Source organism: Budorcas taxicolor, chromosome 13 (assembly GCF_023091745.1).
Source record: "Budorcas taxicolor isolate Tak-1 chromosome 13, Takin1.1, whole genome shotgun sequence".
In the NCBI taxonomy this organism is placed as follows: Eukaryota; Metazoa; Chordata; class Mammalia; order Artiodactyla; family Bovidae; genus Budorcas; species Budorcas taxicolor.
The window spans coordinates 36,483,050-36,502,586 of NC_068922.1; the positions used below are offsets into that span (position 1 = coordinate 36,483,050).

Here is a 19,537-nt window from a genome sequence, read left to right on the forward strand (position 1 = left end):
ACAAAGACCTGCCCTCCTGTGCTCATCACAGCCAAAAAGATGTGAGAGGGAAGAAATTAAGAGGAAAATCTTACCAGACATGTAAGATACACATTGAAGAAAGCTAGATTAACACAAAAAAAGTATTGACACAAATGAACTACAAGTAGTACCTGGGTTCCACCTTGACTTTAAAGTGAGATTGAAAGGACAACTATATTGACATGTTGGATTAGGAGCTCTGGGTTGGTCCTGGAGCAGGCTCAGGGATGCAGGTCCATCTGGGTTTCCTCAGGAGGATTTTGACTCAAGTCACACAGAAACAACATTCTACATGTATCACTTCAGGGGAGGCCCCAAAGCCCTTCCTTGATGCAGCTCTTTCATGTGTACTGCCTAAGACATATCACTTTGGTACATAGTTTGAAATCTTGTAAGCTAAAGATTGAGCCTAAAAACGCAAATTTTGAAATCCAAGAAGCATAAGGCAAGTCTGTCGCTCATTTAAAACTGAGCCAGGGGCATGCTTAAACTATTCCTTTCCAAACTGTCTAGCTGAGACCATCAGAACTGAGGGCGTGACCGTTTTTAGGATGGTGGGGCAGCTGGTGGTGGAGTGAGCATGGACTGGGAAGATGTGTGTGCAGTGAGCAGCAAATGGAGCTGTTCTGTTGTGAGGATGGAAATGAACAGGTGACAGGGTCAAAGGTTTCGGAGATGAGTCGTCCAGATCCTGAGGTTCCGTGTGGGGAGCAAGAGGGAACAGGAGGAGTTCTAGGAACCCACACCCTGCATCTCCTCTTGATGTTCCATTTTGCCTTACATAGTATGTTTATGTACCTGTGAATTTCATAGAAGAATTGAATTTTTGTTTTGGGAGAAAAAAGAACTGAGTTCTCCTACTCTTTAAAGTTCCTAGGACTTTCTATTCCTAAGTCTTTCCAGAACTTTAGGGAACAGTATATATAAATTCATTTATGTATTAAGAAAGAAATTACTAAGTCATTTAAAGCTTATGATAACCAATTGCAAATGTGCCAGAAAATATATCAAAACTTTTCAGAGTTTAATGTATTTATCCTTTTTTGAGAACTACATTTAAAAGAACGATGCTAAGAATCATTACACAGCTAAGGAATGTTTCCATTTAAACTGAAACAGTTTTAAAAAAATTATATAGGTATTACTTTTACATGGTACATCTAGATGTTAAAATTTCTCCCAACTCAAGGCACTGCTAATAAAAATTAGAGGAGATATATGTGATACAAAAAGAAAATGCATCTGCATTTGGTAAAGATGTATTGCATCATTCCAGTTTGTACCAATAACTTTCAGGCCTAAATATTCTTATTAATATTGCAAGATAGTTCCAGGATTAACAAAACTTTATTTTTCTTGCTACTTACTATTAATATTTTATGATAAATGTTTGTAAACTTTGCTTTTGAATATGCCTGGAAATGAGATTATACATTGTTAATACAGCAATTCAGTGATAGTTCCGTTCAGTCACTCAGTCATGTCCCACTCTTTGCAACCCCATGAAGCAGAACACGCCAGGCCTCCCTGTCCATCACCAGCTCCTGGAGTCCACCCAAACCCATGTCCATTGAGTCAGTGATGCCATCCAATCATCTCATCTTTTGTTGTCCCCTTCTCCCCACCCTCAATCTTTCCCAGCATCAGGGTCTTTTCAAATGAGTCAGCTCTTCGCATCAGGTGGCCAAAGTATTGGAGTTTCAGTTTCAACATCAGTCCTTCCAATGAACGTGATAAATACTCAGTAAATTTTTTTAAGGAAAGGAAAGGAGTTCTGCTGCTGAAAAAAAAAAATTGATCACTGGCTTAGATACCGTGCTTAGAGCCAGCCCTGCTGTTCTGAACAGCTAAAGTTGGTAAAAAGTAATGCAAGATGGGCTCTGAAATGAACAGGGTTGTTGCCAGAAGAGGAAGAGATCATTCTGTTATAAAATTCATTGTTTCTTTCACTGAAACTTGAGGTTCTTATATAGATGAGACTAAGAAGTATCGTTCTGTATAAATTTAGCAAAAGGAGAAGATGAAAATTAACGTTTAGTGATGCATTAAAACATTTTAGAGGGTACTCATGGTTTTTTCCAGAGTTGGTAAAAATGTCTGTGAAATTTTGTGGTGATATTGTTTCGGTTCCATCTTTTAAAGATCTTTGACATCAGAGACAAGTTTTTAAAAGAGAAATGAAGAGCGCACAATCACTTTTGACTTATTTCTGCCCACAAATTGTATCAGAAAAGGAAAACATTCCCGAGATGGGTAGCAATCGACGAGGCTGACTTTTAAGGTCACTTGATACGGACAGAGTGAGATGGAAAGGAGAGGAGGCCTTGAGAACGAGGTTAAGTCAACTGCAGTTTAAGAAAGCAGTCATTGGGCCAAAAGACTCTTTCACTTAAGGTTATTTCCCAAGAAATTAGTCATTTATTTTCAACCTTATGAGCTTAGTTCCAATTTAGTAGGAGCAGGGAAAGCTATTTCTTTGACACTGAAGAAGAAAAATTGTGGCTCTTTCCTCCAGGCTTGTGCTTTATTTTTCCATATTAATCTGCTTCTGAAAGTTAAAAAGAAATCAAAATAAAGTTGGGAAAGTGGTTTAACTAAAGGTTTTTTTTTTTCCCCCTCTTCAAATCTTTGGCTTCATTTCTTTTGGATATCTTTCCGTGTTTACTCCTAGGAGGAATGAATTCCAAACCCAGTAAGGTATTTTTAAATACTAACATGTTTTTAATTTTGAATTCCTTCTAATAATGTGCCAGTTTTTAAGAGATACATATAAATGCAAACAAGATAACATTAAGAATTTAGATTGACTCTAAAACATAGGAGATGAGGGTTCAAACCCTGGGTAAGGAAGTTCCTCTGGAGGAGGAAAAGGCAACCCACTCCTGTATTCTTGCCTGGAGAATCCCATGGACAGAGGAGCCTGGCAGGCTACAGTCCATAGGGTCACAAAGAGTCGGACATGCCTTAGCAACTGAACAACAACAACATGTTTTTTGTGTGTGTAACTTTAAACTTTTTATTTTGTTTTGGGGTATGGCCGATTAACAATGTTGTGGTAGTTTCAGGTGAACGCCAAAGGGACTCAGCCATTTGTATACATGTATCCATTCTCATCAAACCCATCTCCCATCCAGGCTGCCTCATAATATTGAATAGAGTTCCATGTGCTATACAATAAGTCCTTGAACAGCAACAATGTTATGGAATATTGTGGACTATATTGTTATGTTATTGTGGACTATATTGTTATGGAATATTTTTATCCATTTTAATATCTCTATATTTAGGTGATTTTTGGCCTGGCCTTATTCTTAAACAATTTAGAATTCTTACTTAGCTTGCTAAGATTCAGTTTTATAGATTTATCTCAGATTTTATAAATTCTTACTATTTCCTAGAGCAAAGCTGTAAACCAAAACAAAATCCTTCCATTGAAAATGCCTTTACATAATTAAGGTAATTGTTTTCTATTGAAGAGTGCATGTCTCTTATTGTTTTAAAATACTTCTACATGAAATTATAAATTATAAGGCTATGTGTTAAGTAACTAGGCCTTTGGAGGTGATCACTTAGTATTGTATACAGACATTGAATTATAATGTACACCTGAAACTACCTCAGCTTCCCACACCTACAGATTCACCTGTAGCTACGTTCAGTGTGAACATCTCTCTGGCACTTCAGCATTTCTTCTCCAGGCTGTTCCCACCCACTGCACTCATGATCCCATTTTGTCTTTTTCAGAAGCTGGAAATTCTGACTTTAGCTGTTTCCTCTAACTTCTGCATATTCGACCTTTGCCCTGTTTTATTGAAAGACTGGTATATAACATTAACTTTCAGGTGTATATAATTCAACATCTGTATACAATGCAAAGAGATCACTACTAAACGCCTAGCTGCCGTCCATCATCAAACAACTGACCCACTTCACCCATTTCACACACATCCTAGCTCCCTTCGCCTCTGGTAACCACCAATCTTTTCTCTGCATGAGTTTTTGTTTGTTCATTCTGTTTTTAGATTCCATGTGAATGAAATCATATGGTCTTTGTCTTTCTCTGACTTATTTCACTTGACATAATACCTTCAGGGCCCATCTATGTTATCACAAATGGCAAAACTTCATTCTTTATTATGCGTGAGTAGTATTCCTGTGTGTGTGTGTGTGTGTGTGTGTGTGTGTGTGTGTGTGTGTGTGTGTGTGGTGTGCTGTGCTGTGCTGTGCTGTGTTTCTGGGCACAGAAACTCTGTAGTGGAAGGCTCATGAAAAGACAACCTGAAAAATCAGAGGAAACGCCTACTCCAGTGTGAAGGAATGTTTTCTATGCCAAAAGGGCACTAGACGGAACCAACAAACCCCTCCAAAACTGTGTGGATGTGGATCTCAGATCACAGGGCATGCACTCCTGTTTCCTGGAGGCAAACAGACACCACCAAAGGACAAACTCCTTGCTTCACTTCGCTGACCAAAGAGAATCAAAGATTTACCCCCACCATCCAATGTAAAATGTGTTTTGAGGCCCATGGCTCTGAGGAGCTGCCATATGAAATGAATTACCAAGGCTCAGCGTGGGGGTGGGGTCCCACTGGGAGCCTCTGCAGCAGAGCCCAGCTGCCTGGACATCCTGGGGGCCCCGGGGCCTGCAGGACATGATCCAAAGGCCCTGCTCTTTCCCAGGTTATGCAAACGTCACCTCATTGCCTGGTAAACAGACAATGGAAGATGGGTTCCAATCAACTCCAGAAATGCCAGGACTGCCTGGAAAACCCGCTGAGCTTGGTGTGCATGCAGGTATTTCAGGGCTCCTCCGGCTCTATTAGCGCTCCTATTTCCAGTCTGGGTTTGCCCAAACAACGTCAAGTCAAACCACAAGAAAATCTGTTATCACTCAAATTGGTACATACTTTTCATACAACTGAAATATTATATAAAAGTCATGAACTGTTAGATGTAAAAGCAGAAATTGGACGCAGATACAGGTTCCCTTGCTACCTCTGTCTCGCCTTCCAAGGGGGATGTGAAGTTCGGGTCACAGCTGTGTTCCAAGGGTTTGTGCCTGTGATCAAAGCCTCTGCCACTGGAGGAAGCGCTCGCGTGAGCCCAGTCCGCAGACCACTCTCGTTGCCCCTCCCCTTGTTCTTGTTCACGCCAACACTGTAAAAAGTTATGTGTTTGAATGATGTTTTAAAGCGCTCTGTGCAATTAAGTTCTGAAGCAAGGGAGCTGGTTTTCCTTCAGCGCATATATGGAACTGCCAATAAATGTAAGACCTGGGTGTGTTTGGGGGAGGAGGAGGTGAAAACGAGGAAAGTTTCTGAAAGGAACAAACACTTCAAAAAAGTAAACCTGAGGTGTTTTTCCTTCTCATAATATTTTAAATGCTTTTATAGTTGGAAAAAGTCTACAAATCAAAAAATATATTCCAGAAAAAAATGCGTACCACGTCCATAATCACTTGTACCCAATTTGCATCTCTCCTTCCTAAAGAAGCTTACCTTATAACTTAGTTGGTAAAGAATCCACTTGCAGTGCAGGAGACCCCGGTTCGATTCCTGGTTTGGGAAGATCCATCGGAGAAGGGGTAGGCTATACCCACTCCAGTATTCTTGGGCTTCCCTTGTGGCTCAGCTGGTAAAGAATCTGCCTGCAATGCGGGAGACCTGGGTTTGATCCCTGGGTTGGGAAGATCCCCTGGAGAAGGGAAAGGGTACCTGCTCCAGTATTCTGGCCTGGAGAATTCCATGGCCTGTATAGTCCATGGGGTCACAAAGAGTCAGATACGACTGAGCAACTTTCACTTTATAGGAAAGTACTCCTGTTAAGTAATGATCACAGAGAATTTCATACCACCTTCTTGCCGTGTGTGTTAGTGATTTGAAAACATGGTGCTCCTTACTTTCTGTTAGCTGCTCTTCAAATGCAAGATTTTTTACTGGAGTGGGTAGTCTAGCCCTTCTCCAGGGAATCTTCCAGACCCAGGAATTGAACTGGAGTCTCCTGCACTGCAGGTGGTTTCTTTACCACCTGAGCTACCAGGGAAGCCCTCTTCCTAAGGAAAACACTCCTGTTAATTAATGATTGCAAAGAATTGCATACCACCTTCTCCTTGCCTTGTGTGTTAGTCATGCCATTCCTTACTTTCTGTTAGCTGCCCTTCAAATGCAAGATTTTGCCCTAAGTTTCCATTATGTGGCTGTTTAGAGCCATTTGAAAGCATTTCTCTGGGTGGCCTAGTTTGCTTGTGAAGCTCCTAAGAAAAATAAAAGCCTCTATTCCTGAACCTGATTGGAAACCAAGACACATACCCAGCACATGTTGTTCAGAGAGTGGTTTGGGAAAGGTGGCATATCCTTAAACAATTTGTGAAGCAGCATTAGCTGCACAGCCTCTGCGTATATTACCAATGTAATGAGTAGCATTTCTTGAGAGCAAAATAAAGTTTAGGGAAAGTAAATTCACAGAGCAGCATCACCAAAAGAGGGCCCTAGAAATGCCTCTCAGGTGTCAAGCCCTTCATACCTCTATGTTTAGTCACTCAGTTGTGTCCAACTTTTTGCGACCCCATGGACTGTAGCCCGCCAGGCTCCTCTGTCCGTGGGATTCTCCAGGCAAGAATGCTGGAGTGGGTTGTCATGCCCTTCTCCAGGCCTCTAGCATGCAGAAAATTTTACACTTCCATCTCTGTACCCTTGATTGAGAATGTTCCTGGCTAAGGAAAATGGCCAGAGCAGGATAAAATTAACCAATAAAGAAAGAATTCCAGTGCCTGGCACAGAGTAAGCTTGGTAGCTAATAAAATCATTTCACGTTGTACAAACGTTAGGTAAGCTGTGGCCTGAGGCCAATGAGTCACTGAAGTTCTGTTTAAGGAAGCCGCTCTCACTGCCCACCACAAGTACCTTTCTAAGCCATACTTTTCTCCTTTCATCTGTTTTTAAAGCTTTCAACCCTTGTCTACCGTTTAGTCATTTAAAAGTCTGGACTTCTGGACTCCACTGATCAAGCTTTTAGGCTAAACATTCAGTAACCACGATTATTGGATGTGGAAGGAAACCTCATGGTTAGTGCAAGAAACTTAGGGAGAGTTAACTCCACAAAGAGTAGGAGTCATTTTGATGAACTCAGGACTATAAGTTAGGTAACAATGTCATGTATGGAGTTGAGTCATAAAGGGCACCGGCATTGAGGAAACACTGGATTCTGACATAATGTGTGTGACGGTCTGGTGCCCGCGCCTCTAGAAACCCTGTCCGGAAGACTCCAGGGACAGCCAGCAAGCACACCGTGGGCTCCATCAAAGACCCAGGTGCCCACAGCATGCCAGACATTTCACATGTACCCCACATATGGGGTCTATGGTTTATGTAATATGACATTATGTAACAGGCATCAAGGGCTTGGGAATAAATGCCTCTGACTCTTGGAAATCTGGAGAGGGAACCACAGAACCACCACCAGGTCTGGGGGGAGGAGGGCCAAAATAGTGGTTTATTTCTGACAGGCATCAGCCAGAGGGGCTGCTTTCTAAGGGAGTCTGCAAGGCAGCGGGGGCAATGGTGATGCCACGTGAAGCCTGGACCCCTGGTACCCTGGGAGCAAAGTGCTGATGGGGGCAGACTGATCCCAGGGCCAAAACTCCTGCTCCCTGTCCCTCTCACACTAACCTTCAGACTAACCAGGGCTGGGCTCCAAAGAGTAAATGCCAGAACCAGACTTCAGACCTGGTGAAGTCATCACTCTGATAATGGATAGCATTTACGGAGCACTTAACCTTGTCCTAGGCCCTGGGTTTCTGGGATTCGAATGTGTAACCTGTATAGAGCCAAGCTCCTCACGGTCCATTCATGACTGGGACGTGAAGTCCTAGACACAGAAGCCTGGCAGGCAAGGAGCAAGTGAAAGTAATTGTTAGCCTAGCTTCACTGTCTTTGAAGCTGAAGAGCACAAGTATGTACTGTGAAGCTCTTTAAAAGTCTCCTACCTTTGCTCCACTCAGCATTCTCTCTCTCTAAGTTGCTCCCCAAATAACCCCCGTACTCCCAAGCTCTCTTCAAAACAGGGTGAGAGGGAGCTCTTCCCTTCCTTCACCTCCCTCCTCTGCTTCCCCACCTGCAGTTCTCTCCTCTCGCACAAGGAAACCTCTGCCCTTGCTGGCATAAACTCCCCCTGCCTGTGCCTCTTTACATGTTTGAGTTTTCCTTTCATACGTGGCACACTTGGATCCACAGAAGGCTCAGGAAACAATCACATAAAACGGGATGAGGGAAAGAGGCAGATACAAAGATCAAAAGATATATATAGAGAGAGAGCCCATGAACACAGGTGGAAAAGCATTTCTATTAAAGGTGTGTCCTGTCTCATTTCATCTTCCCAATGGCCCTCAGATGACCCATCTTCCCATTAAACACTTGAGAAGGCAGAACCAAAAGGTTCCATAACTTGTCCAGTACGTGGATGAATCAGGATACACATCTATGCAGCTATGATCTCGGCGCCTATGACTTTGACCTCTATTTGATGCACCCTTTTCCACAGAGGAACTGAACGGCATAAGGGCGCTGTCTAGTTCCTTACTCAGGTAGTTGGGTTCACCACCTGAGTAATGAACTTCATTTCACCTCTCCCCAGGTTTGAAAACAACGAGAACAAAAACCTGTTGAAGAGAGACAGAGACTAGAGCAGAGGCCCTGGGAGGGAGGCATTAGGTGAATTCTCTGTAGACGGTCTTTGCAAATCTCTTTCCCTCCAACTTCTTACAGAACATATGGTGGACATTTGGACACTAGACTATTTCTACATCCCATTTGCTTGTGGAAATCAAGCTTTTAATGTAGCATCATGCATGTGTGTTCGTTCCATCATGTCCCAAGCTTTGTGACCCCATGGACTGGGGCCTTCCAGGCTCCTCCATCAATGGAATTTTCCAAGCAAGAAGACTGGAGTGGGTTGCTATTGCCTACTCTAGGGGATCAGCCCGACCCAGGGATCAAACCCATGTCTCTTGTGTCTCCTGCATCTCCTGCATTGGCAGGTGGATTCTTTACCACCTGGAAAGCCCCATGATGTAGGGATGTTTGCAGACTTGGTTGGAACAACTCCTGTCTAATGACTTCTGGCAAGCTTGTAAAGGAGCCCTGACAAGTTGTCTGCTGAGGAAGAGTTGACAATTAGAAAAGAAGGAGGATTTTAAAATAGGCATTGAGAAGAACAGGAAGTAACCTAATTAGAGAGAGACATACTTAGATTGCTGGGGAGTGAGAGAACCCAGCTGAAGTTGGATTTATGATGAATTCATTTGCTTTGTTGTGCACATATCATCCCCAGTAGGGCTTGATGAGCTGAGGGCATGGGGAAGACAGAGTTGATTATGGTTTTGTTGGATGGATGTCATGAGGAGGTTTAAGAAACCGATAAGAGAATGAGAAGATGGACTGTGGAATCTAAACTGGTCATGGGAGAAAGTGAACATAGGACATGGTTTAAGGAAAAGCATATAGGCTGATGGACTGGAGGTCATGATAAGAACAAACAAGTTCAGTGGCCAAATCAGAGGGGAAGAAGTTGTTGTAAGAGAATTTGGAGGCTAGTCTGTTCAGACTGCTGAAAAATAAGAACCAGGGTGTGACTCTGGCAATGGGAGCTCAAATGTGGTGAAGACCATTGACAGGAGCGGGGGTCAAGAAACAGAGAGGCCAGACAGCCTTCAGTACCCTAGCCTGATCAAGGTTGTCTCGTATACAGCCTCCTAAACATTTCATGTTTTGCTTTCTTACTTAAATCATCAGTCTACCTAGGATGGATGTTTATGTGTGATATGAAAGTACCATTTTTATTTTCTTCCATTTGGATAACCAACTGTCCTTGGGCCATGTGTTGAATAAATTAGTTCCTAAATATCCCTTGAATTCCTTCCGTCTATGCTATTACTGATTTTGCTTTATTCAGTCCATCTTGGCTGATGTACTATAGTACCCATCAATCTCCCCCTCCACAGTCCATAAAATTTATCTTTCTAAAATACAAATATGACTATATCACTCTCCTAATTAAAGTGCTTCAATAACTTCCTTTCATTCCCCGTAGAATAAAAGCCAGACTCCTAAGCCTGTCATATTTAAGATGTTTCACAATATTTTTATTTACAATATTTCTTTGCTTATCAAGATAATCTCATTCTATGACATTTGTGAAAGTGAAAGTGATTCATTCGTGTCTGACTCTTTGCAACCCCATGGACTGTGCGTCCATGTAATTCTCCAGGCCACAATACTGGAGTGGGTAGCCTTTCCCTTCTCCGGGGGATCTTCCCAACCTAGGGACTGAACTGAGGTCTCCCACTTTGCACGTGGATTCTTTACCAGTTGAGCCACAAGCTGGTAAAGAGTCCAAAATGGTTAATTCGAATTACATTTTAAGTCTTTTATCAGATAGATTTATTAGATAGACTTATAATTGATAGATCTTAAAAGTTCTAATTAAATTATTTGATATTTACTTGGCATCTACTCTGTATCAAGCAGTATATAGTAGATTCTCTATTCTATGTATATAGTATGTATGTGTATATATATATATATATATAGGGTATAAGATTCTTCCAGAGTTTACAATCTAAAGGAGCACAAAAAGCATGAATACAAATGTCTGTGGAAAAGGGAAGAATATAAATGTAGCAATAGACACTTGAGTAAATGACTGTGAGAGCTCCGATGAGGGAGAAATGGCACTTTGTTTGGCAGAAATCGGTGGAGGCTTTGCAGAAAAGTTAACTGGGTCATGAAGGGTGGGCAACAGAAAGAGGAGACAGGAGGGCATTTTAGGTAAAGTAGTGGCACTGATCCGGAGAAGGCGATGGCACCCCACTCTGGCACTCTTGCCTGGAAAATCCCATGGATGGAGGAGCCTGGTGGGCTGCAGTCCATGGGGTCGCTACGAGTCGGACACGACTGAGTGACTTCACTTTCACTTTTCACTTTCATGCATTGGAGAAGGAAATGGCAACCCACTCCAGTGTTCTTGCCTGGAGAATCCCAGGGACGGGGGAGCCTAGTGGGCTGCCATCTTTGGGGTCGCGCAGAGTCGGACACGACTGAAGCGACTTAGCAGCAGCAGCAGCAGTGGCACTGATCAAGGCAAAAGAAATGGGAAAGTGTGACCTTGGAGTACAGGATGACATGGAGAAAGATGAACAGCCAGAAAGGTAAGCTGAGGCCAGAGCACAGAAATCCTTCAAGGACAGGTAAGGAGACTGGCCTCTAGTTAGTTGCCCTGGAGTCAATGAAAGTCTCTATCAAGGGACTGACCTACCTAGGTCATGACATGGTGGGGCAGACTGGAATGAAGAGATATTCAATCTAAGAGGATACAGTAACAGTCTAGGCATGACATGTTGCTGGCTTGTCCCAGGAGGTAGAAAAGCTACAGTGGATGCAAGAGAAATTCCAAAGCAGAAAAAGTCAGATGACCAAAGAAAGAAGGGAGAAACAGGTTCAGTTCAGTGTACTCGCTTAGTCGTGTCTGACTCTGTGACCCCATGGACTGCAGCATGCCCAGTTTCCCTGTCCATCACTAACTCCTGGAGCTTGCTTGTTCAAACTCATGCCCATCGAGTCAGTGATGAGATGCCCATCTCATCCTCTGTCCCCTTCTCTTCCTGCCTTCAGTCTTTCCCAGCATTGGAGTCTTTTCCAATGAGTCAGTTCTTTGCATCAGGTGGCCAAAGTATTGGAGCTTCAGTCTTGCTCAGCTCTAAAAGATAAAAAGCATGAGAATTTCATGAGAGATTCCTGCATCTGATTAAATACCATTTATATTTACCTTTGCCATCATGAAATTTCTAGGATTTTTTTTTTTGGTGACTTAAAAAATATTTCATATTTAATGTATTTCTATAGCCTGGCTTTACAGGTTTAGATTAATGTTTTTATTCTTGTTCCCCTCCTCCCCCTCTTCCCTCCATGTGTGGCAGCTTCTACTGGACATGGTTGGGTCACCTGATGAGGAACTCCAGGAAGCTGCTGCAGGTTGTATATCCAACATCCGCAGGTTGGCTCTTGCTATTGAAAAGGCGAGATACAGTTGAACCTGAATGGACATGACAGCTACCAAATTTTACATGACACTGTACATGTCACTCCCAGAGCCATGAAGCCTAAATTGGGAAACACTTCATAGCAGATCCTTTAGAAACAAATGTCTGACTGAAAACACAGGAAGTTAGAAATGCAGAGAATGTGATTCATCCCAAAATTGTATGGGTATTTTTGTTCTAATTTAGGGATATGCCATGTGGTGACACATAAACCCAATATATTTGTGATAGTTTTTGAGGAATTTGAGAATATATATACATGTATACAGCTGTATATATGTATACAGATATATATATATATATATACACATATATATATATATTTCAGCGATGCTTTTGTATTTGTGGTGATTTTAATAAAAGATATGGTCTTCCCATTGTGTGTATTTATAGTCATCCATGAATGTCTTTAGAACTCCCTTTCTGTTAAGCCAGTCTAACTGTCCTGTCACTATAGTTCTGTTTGGTTGATCACTTGCAACCCACAGGAGAGCTCTGAGATGTGCTGACTTGGCAAACGGTTATGGAACAGAATTCAGAGTTCAGCAGCTGGGTTGAGAGAGAATGTCCTGAGGTCATTCCAAGTTTCTCCTAAAGCTATCAAACATCTGAGAAGACAACGTATAACTGTCACTGTACCAGATAACACAAATCACAAAAACATAAGCACTGAGTGAGATTTTCACTTTTGAATCTCCCAGGCATAAACAGTGAAATGTTTTATTTCCCTCACAGGATACACCAACACTTTTATTGAAAGAATTAATTTATGCTGATGTAAGCACACCTCACAACACAAGGATAATATTACTTTCACATAAACTTGCTTGGAGTTTGTGAACTTGTTTTCAGCATACAAAGTACTTTTTAAAAAGTGGCTACAAAGGATTAATAGCATTTTATCAAGTTATAGAAACATGAGAAGCCACTTAAAAGAATCACATATGTAACTGTGGTGTGCTACAATGTTTGGGAACTAACCGTCCCCCCATCTAGAACTAGCTAGGAAAACAGCTTCGTGTATACCCACTCAGTAAACCGACAATCTCACGCTTTAAAGAACAGGCAAGGTTTTATTGAAAAATATGAAGTACTGTATATGTTTGTCATAATTTGGAGAAGATCGTAAACTTAATTGAATTAAATGTAAATAATTTGTATGAAATGAGTACCCCATACAGGATGAAAATTATCCTGGTGTTAGACTCTCCGATGAAAAGGTAAGGCAGTTCTGAGAATTTTAAGATTTTGTAAAACACCAATTCATCTTTATTGCTTTTCAAAGGAGGTTATAAAAGAGCAATGCTAACAAAGAATTGAATTGAAATAATAGTGTAAATCCTCAAACGCATGTCAGACTCTTTGTGACCCCATGGACTATAGCCAGCCAGGCTCCTCTGTCCATGGGGATTCTCCAGGCAGGAATACTGGAGTGGGTTGCCATGCCCTCCTCTGGGGGACCTTCCTAACCCAGGGATCCAACCTAGATCTCCTGCATAGCAGGCAGATTTTTTTATCATCTAAGCCACCAGGGAAGCCCTTTAAATAATAGTGTAAATCCTCAAACTCTCAGCAGTAGATATTATGAAAAACACTGGTTAGGTGTGTTTCACTAATATTAAAAATACATCTAGAAATCATGGATTATGACAGTTATAGAAAATGAATAAATATATTATTGTTACATTATTATTAAAGGAAGCTTTCTCCATCACTTTAAGATTGTTACATATTCTTGGAATTAGAGGGTCCTGAGAGCTTGCCTGAAGAATCCCACAGACAGAGGAGGCTGGAGGGCTACGGTCCATAGGGTTGCAAAGAGTCAGGCTTGACTGAAGCGACTTAGCATGCATGCATGAGAGGGGAAGTAAGCAATAGAAAACAAACCTTCAAACATCTGCAGCAGCACAAAGAGAACTGGATGAGTAGTGGAGAAGGATAAGTTCCTTTACCATGTGCAAGTGTGGGACTTTCATTTCTATGATTATTAAAGACATAAAATGAGAGCCACAGTACCATTTTAAAGGAAACTGAACTTGTGGGAACAGATACAGTAAGCTAACATGAAAATCATTTGGGGTATTTCTAAGAGTTGTTTCCTTTTAATTGGTAAGCACCCTGGATGTAGTGGTCTTCCCACAGGTGGCTCAGTGGTAAAGAATCAGCCTGCCTATGCAGGAGACACAGGAGATGTGGGTTTGATCCCTGGGTCAGGAAGATTCCTCTGGAGGAGGAAACAGCAACACACTCCAATATTCTTGCCTGGAAAATTCTATGGACATCGGAGGCTGGCGGGCTACAGTCCATGGGGTCTTAAAGACTCAGACAGGACTGAGCATGCATGTACCAGGGATGTAGTACCTTTCAATAAAAGAGACACTGAATTTAAAGGTCAGTTTTGGCTGTGTGTGTATGTGTGTGTATAATGGTATAACAGAAAACTCTGACCTTATTAGAAAAATGTCAGAGGCAGTGAGTGAAAGTATCCATTGATAACAGAACAAACAAGCTGAGGATCACACCGTTTCTTTGCTACTCTGGGCCAAAGGACCATTTCTTGGCGCTCTCCATGGAAGAACACCTTGGTTTTTTTTTTTTGTTTGTTTGGGGGTTTTTTTGGCCTAGGTTTCTGTATAAGATTTTTGTGTGTTATTTTCTGCTTGAAAGCTGGTGACATTCATTCTGAGTTTTCAGCGGCAAGTTCTTTTTTAGGTTTTATTCTTCCCCAGGACATCCTGGGAATCCAATATGCTTTCTGTGATAGCTGGCTATTTCTGCCTGGAGAACCTTAAGGTGGAGGAATTTTAAATAGATATTCTTTGCTCTTCCACTGTCTTTAGTTTGCAAGGATTCCTTTTAGAAATCCTGGCCACAATCATTCTGCTGTTTGTAGTCACTATTATTTTGCCTCTTTCAGAATGATTTGCACTAAAATAATTTCTTTTTAAAACTTCTAGGCTCTGAAAGTGAGTGGAAGGTTAGATGTCTTGTGAGATGACATTGCAAATCCTATCATTTTGATAGATTTTGGAATTACCATTATGCCTCTCTAAGGCATGGATTTTGCATGGACTTGAAGGTCAATGATTCAAAATACTTGGAAATTTTATTTCCACTTAGGAAAACTATTTCATAGTTCTAATAATTGACGGTGTGTAATCTCATTCCATAAAAGACTAGGATGGAGTAGTTTACATCCATTCTTATGATTCAGTGAAAACAGTAGGGACACCCACTTATTTAAGAACCTTGCTGCCTCAAATGCATTAAGTGCCTGAAGATATCTATGTTCCTCACATACATAAGTTCAGAGTGAGAAATCTCTTCTCAATGAGAGGAGTAGGAAGAGAAAACGTGGAATATGATGCTACCAAATGCTGGCACTGTGTTAGGTACTTCCTACCCTCTATAGTTGACTCATTGGAAAAGACTCTGATGCTGGGAGGGATTGGGGGCAGGAGGAGAAGGGGACGAGAGAGGATGAGATGGCTGGATGGCATCACTGACTCGATGGACGTGAGTCTGAGTGAACTCCGGGAGTTGGTGATGGACAGGGAGGCCTGGTGTCCTGCGATTCATGGGGTCGCAAAGAGTTGGACACGACTGAGTGACTGAACTGAACTGACCCTCTATCTCATTTAAAATAGAGAAGTAGTGAAATAGCTAATCTCACATCATACTAGGGTCTGTTGAAATGGGCACAGTTATTCCACAAGGACAATTTGGCAATGCATACCAGAAGCTCTAAACATTTTTGTGGCTTTTTGATTATATGCAAGGGTTTATGTACAAGGGTATTCACAACATCATTATTTATAGTGATGAAGATATTTGGGAAAAATTGGTTAATTCCATTCAGGTTCAACCTTAGCAAAAAACATGTTGTAGGATAATAGTTCATGACAAAGGTTTTCATAAGATACTGTTCAATTGGAAAGCAGATTCTGAAGCAGTGTATACAGTGTGAGTGCATTTTAAAAATTGTTTACACATAGCTAGTCACAGTGAAAGAAAATGACTTATGCACACCAAACTGTGATAAGTCGAAGAAGTGATTATTTCTGAAAGGTGGAATAAGAATGATTTCTGTTGTCTCTCTTGTTCATCTCTGTTTTCTAAACTAATTTACAATAAACATGAATTTCTTTTTTATGATAAAAACACTCCCAGTGAATTTTCTTTTTTTCATTCTTTGAAAACTTCTAAGGCAGACATTTTTCCTCATTGCTTTTGTTCAGGTGCTAAGTCATGTCTGACTCTTTGCGACCCCATGGAGTGGAGCACGCCAAGCTCCTCTATCCTCCAGTATCTCCTGGAGTTTGCTCAAATTCATGTCCATTGAGTCAGTGATGCATCAGAGGATAAGCATCTCATCCTCTGCCACCTCCTTCTTGTTTCGCCTTCAATCTTTCCCAGGATCAGGGTCTGTTCCAATGAGTCAGCTCTTAGCATCAGGTGGCCAAAGTATTGGAGCTTCAGCATCAGTCCTTCCAGTGAATATTCAGGGTTGATTTCCTTTAGGATTGACTGGTTTGATCTCCTTGCTGTCCAAGCAGACTTGTGAGTCTTCTCCAGCACCACAATTCGGAAGCATCAATTCTTCAGCACTTGGCCTTCTTTATGGTCCAACTTTCAGATCCTTCAGGACTACTGGAAAAACCATAGCTTTGATGGACTTTTGTCAGCAAAGTAGTGATTTCTCTGCTTATTAATATGCTGTTTATGTTTGTCATAGCCTTTCCTTCAAGGAACAAGTTTGCTTTAATTTCAAGGCCGCAGTCACCGTCCACAGTGACTTTGGAACCCAAGAAAATAAAATCTGTCACTGCTTCCACTTTTTCCCCTTCTATTTGCCTTGAAGTGATGGGACCAGATGCCATGAACATACCTAAAATAAATAAGTTTTTATATATAAAATAAGAATGGTTGTTTCAGCATCTAAAATCCTATAATACCTTTTAATCTACAAAACAGACATTTGTAATAGCTTTCAACTACAGCTAAGAATAGTACAGTATACTGGAAGCATACTTGAAGTATATACAGTGAACTTGCTGGGAAAGATTGAGGGCAGGAGGAGAAAAGGGCACCAGAGGATGAGATGGTTGGATGGCATCACTGATTAAATGGACATGAGTTTGAGGAAACTCTGGGAGATAACAAAGGACAGGGAAGGCTGGCGTGCTGCAGTCCATGGGGTCACAAAGTGTCAGCCATGACTTAGCGACTGGACAGCAACAGCAATACTTGATGCATGCTGAAATGGCCCATAGTAAATTCTGAACTTTTAGTTTTGTCTTAACAGCTGAATTCTATTCCAGGGGCACTGAAAACAAATAAAATAACTCAAAAGTCACTGACGGATTGCTTTATACAACACTGTTGTTTTGAAAAGAATGATTTTGATCCATTCATTTGTTTATTGCTGTAGATCTCTAAGACAAATATTATTGTGATTTACTGTCTCTTTATATATTTTGCTTGAATTAGTATAATGGAAATACACTCCCAGTCAATAAATAAACATAGTACAGTTTCATAAAGCATCATGTTTTTCTTCTTTGTGATTTTTTCTTCCCTCTGTTACATTAATTTCCCCTCATTCAAGCAATTACTTTCCTTGCTTTTCCTCTGTTCTACTTTCTGTGTCTCCAGATTCTGCTCCCATTTCCTCTTTCAAATGGTTACTTTCTGCTTCTTAAAATGTCTCATGCTTTAATTTCTATAAATGGAAGATATAAAGTTAATATTTCAATATGCTTCTGATGCAACTGTCATGAGTGACTTGAAATCATGTAACAGATGGAATCTTTATACTCCAAATCCATTATTTTCAAATTTTCAGGTAAAAGTAATTTACTCTTTATTTACATCTGTCGAGACAAAAGGGAGCTTTTCTTTTGCCAGTTCATGCCACCCTGATTTATTAGTTGATAAAAGACATCTTTTGCAAATTATGTAATTGATTCATGGTGTTCAGAGTTGAGATTTGTCATTACAATTTAGATTTATGTCCTAATTTATTTTCATGATAGACAGGTATAATAGTGTATTTCAGTGTGGTTCATATATATACAGAATCTACAGCTGGTTAGTGTCCTCATAAAGAAAGACCGTCTATCAAAAGGGAGTTCAGATAAGATAGTGTGGATAGTTCAATGCAAGTACTACTTCATTATTGGAAGAAAACTGATCATTGTCAATAGATTAGTTACATTATCAGTTGCAAACCTAAATTCACAATGGTAGGGTGGACATGAGTTTGAGCAGGCTCCGGGAGTTGGTGATGGATAGGGAAGCTTGGTGTGCTGCAGTTCTGGGATCGCAAAGAGTCAGACACAGCTGAGCAACTGGACTGATCTCAAGGTAAGTAATGTAAATGAATGATAAGAGCTAGATTAAAGGTAATAATACTGATAAAATTGCCAATTGACCGTTAGCTTCCATGTCTGGGAGACAAGAGGGGGTTGTGGAGACTGTGGAGAAATGGGGAGTGAAGACAAATGACTACTCATCTCTAGCTAATGGTTACCAGATCTTATAATTTTTTCAAGAGAAATTCAGACATTTATAGGCACTCTTCCAAATTGTAAGTATTGGCATAGCTTGCTAGCTGTGAGAAAAATAAATGTCTGTTGTTTAAGCCACCCAGTTTGTTGACAGACAACAGACATTTCTTTTTCTCAAAGCTCGAGATGCTGGGAGACCAAGAACAAGGGGCTGACAGGTTGGTTTCTGATGAGACCTCTTTCCCAGCTTGCTGTCTGCTCAGAAAGAGATTAATCTCTGGTATATTTTCCTTCTATAAGAACACTAGTCCTGTGGGATTAAGGCAGGAGACATAAGAGACGTGGGTTCAATTGCTGGGTCAAGAAGATCCCCTGGAGGAGGGCATGGCAACTCACTCCAGGATTCTGGCCTGGGAAATCCCTGGACAGAAGGGCCTGACAAGCTTCAGTCTGTGGGGTCACAAAGAGTTGGACATGACCGAGCAACTGAGCACACACACACACACATGCAGGGAATAACAACCACGCAGAAAAATCAAAATGCTTCCATGAGCCAAATGCGGCCTTCAGCTTGTCAGTCTACAGTGTCATCATCTTTATCTATTGAATGAGAGTGTAAAGTCCTGACATGAACATCCCTAATGATGCCTGGAGCTAATCAGTAGAAAAGCAAGGAAAATAATTTGTGGAAAAGGGCACATGTCAAAACTGTCTTGGTTCAAATTGATTTATACTATGATGTCAGCACTACAGAATGCAGCATCGAAGAGGCTGACTTCCTCAAATTCAGGCTGATGCTTGGAAAAAGTGAGGATGTAAATAATCATGATTAGGATTAGGGTAAAAAAATCACAGAACTGGACATACCTTTAGGGCTCAACTACCTGCCCTCAATCAAAGCTGCTCAGGACAG

General features: G+C 41.1%; 1 protein-coding gene across 1 annotated transcript in view; it reads left to right on the plus strand.

Annotated features, from left to right (window-relative positions):
* The window catches only part of ODAD2 (outer dynein arm docking complex subunit 2), a 158,058-nt gene extending 145,952 nt beyond the window's left edge, over positions 1-12,106 (plus strand). Inside the window, exon 19 of the mRNA XM_052650822.1 lies at positions 11,993-12,106. Coding sequence (XP_052506782.1) covers positions 11,993-12,106 — 114 coding nt within the window. The remainder of the gene's footprint in view (positions 1-11,992) is intronic.
* Positions 12,107-19,537: the final 7,431 nt, after the last annotated feature.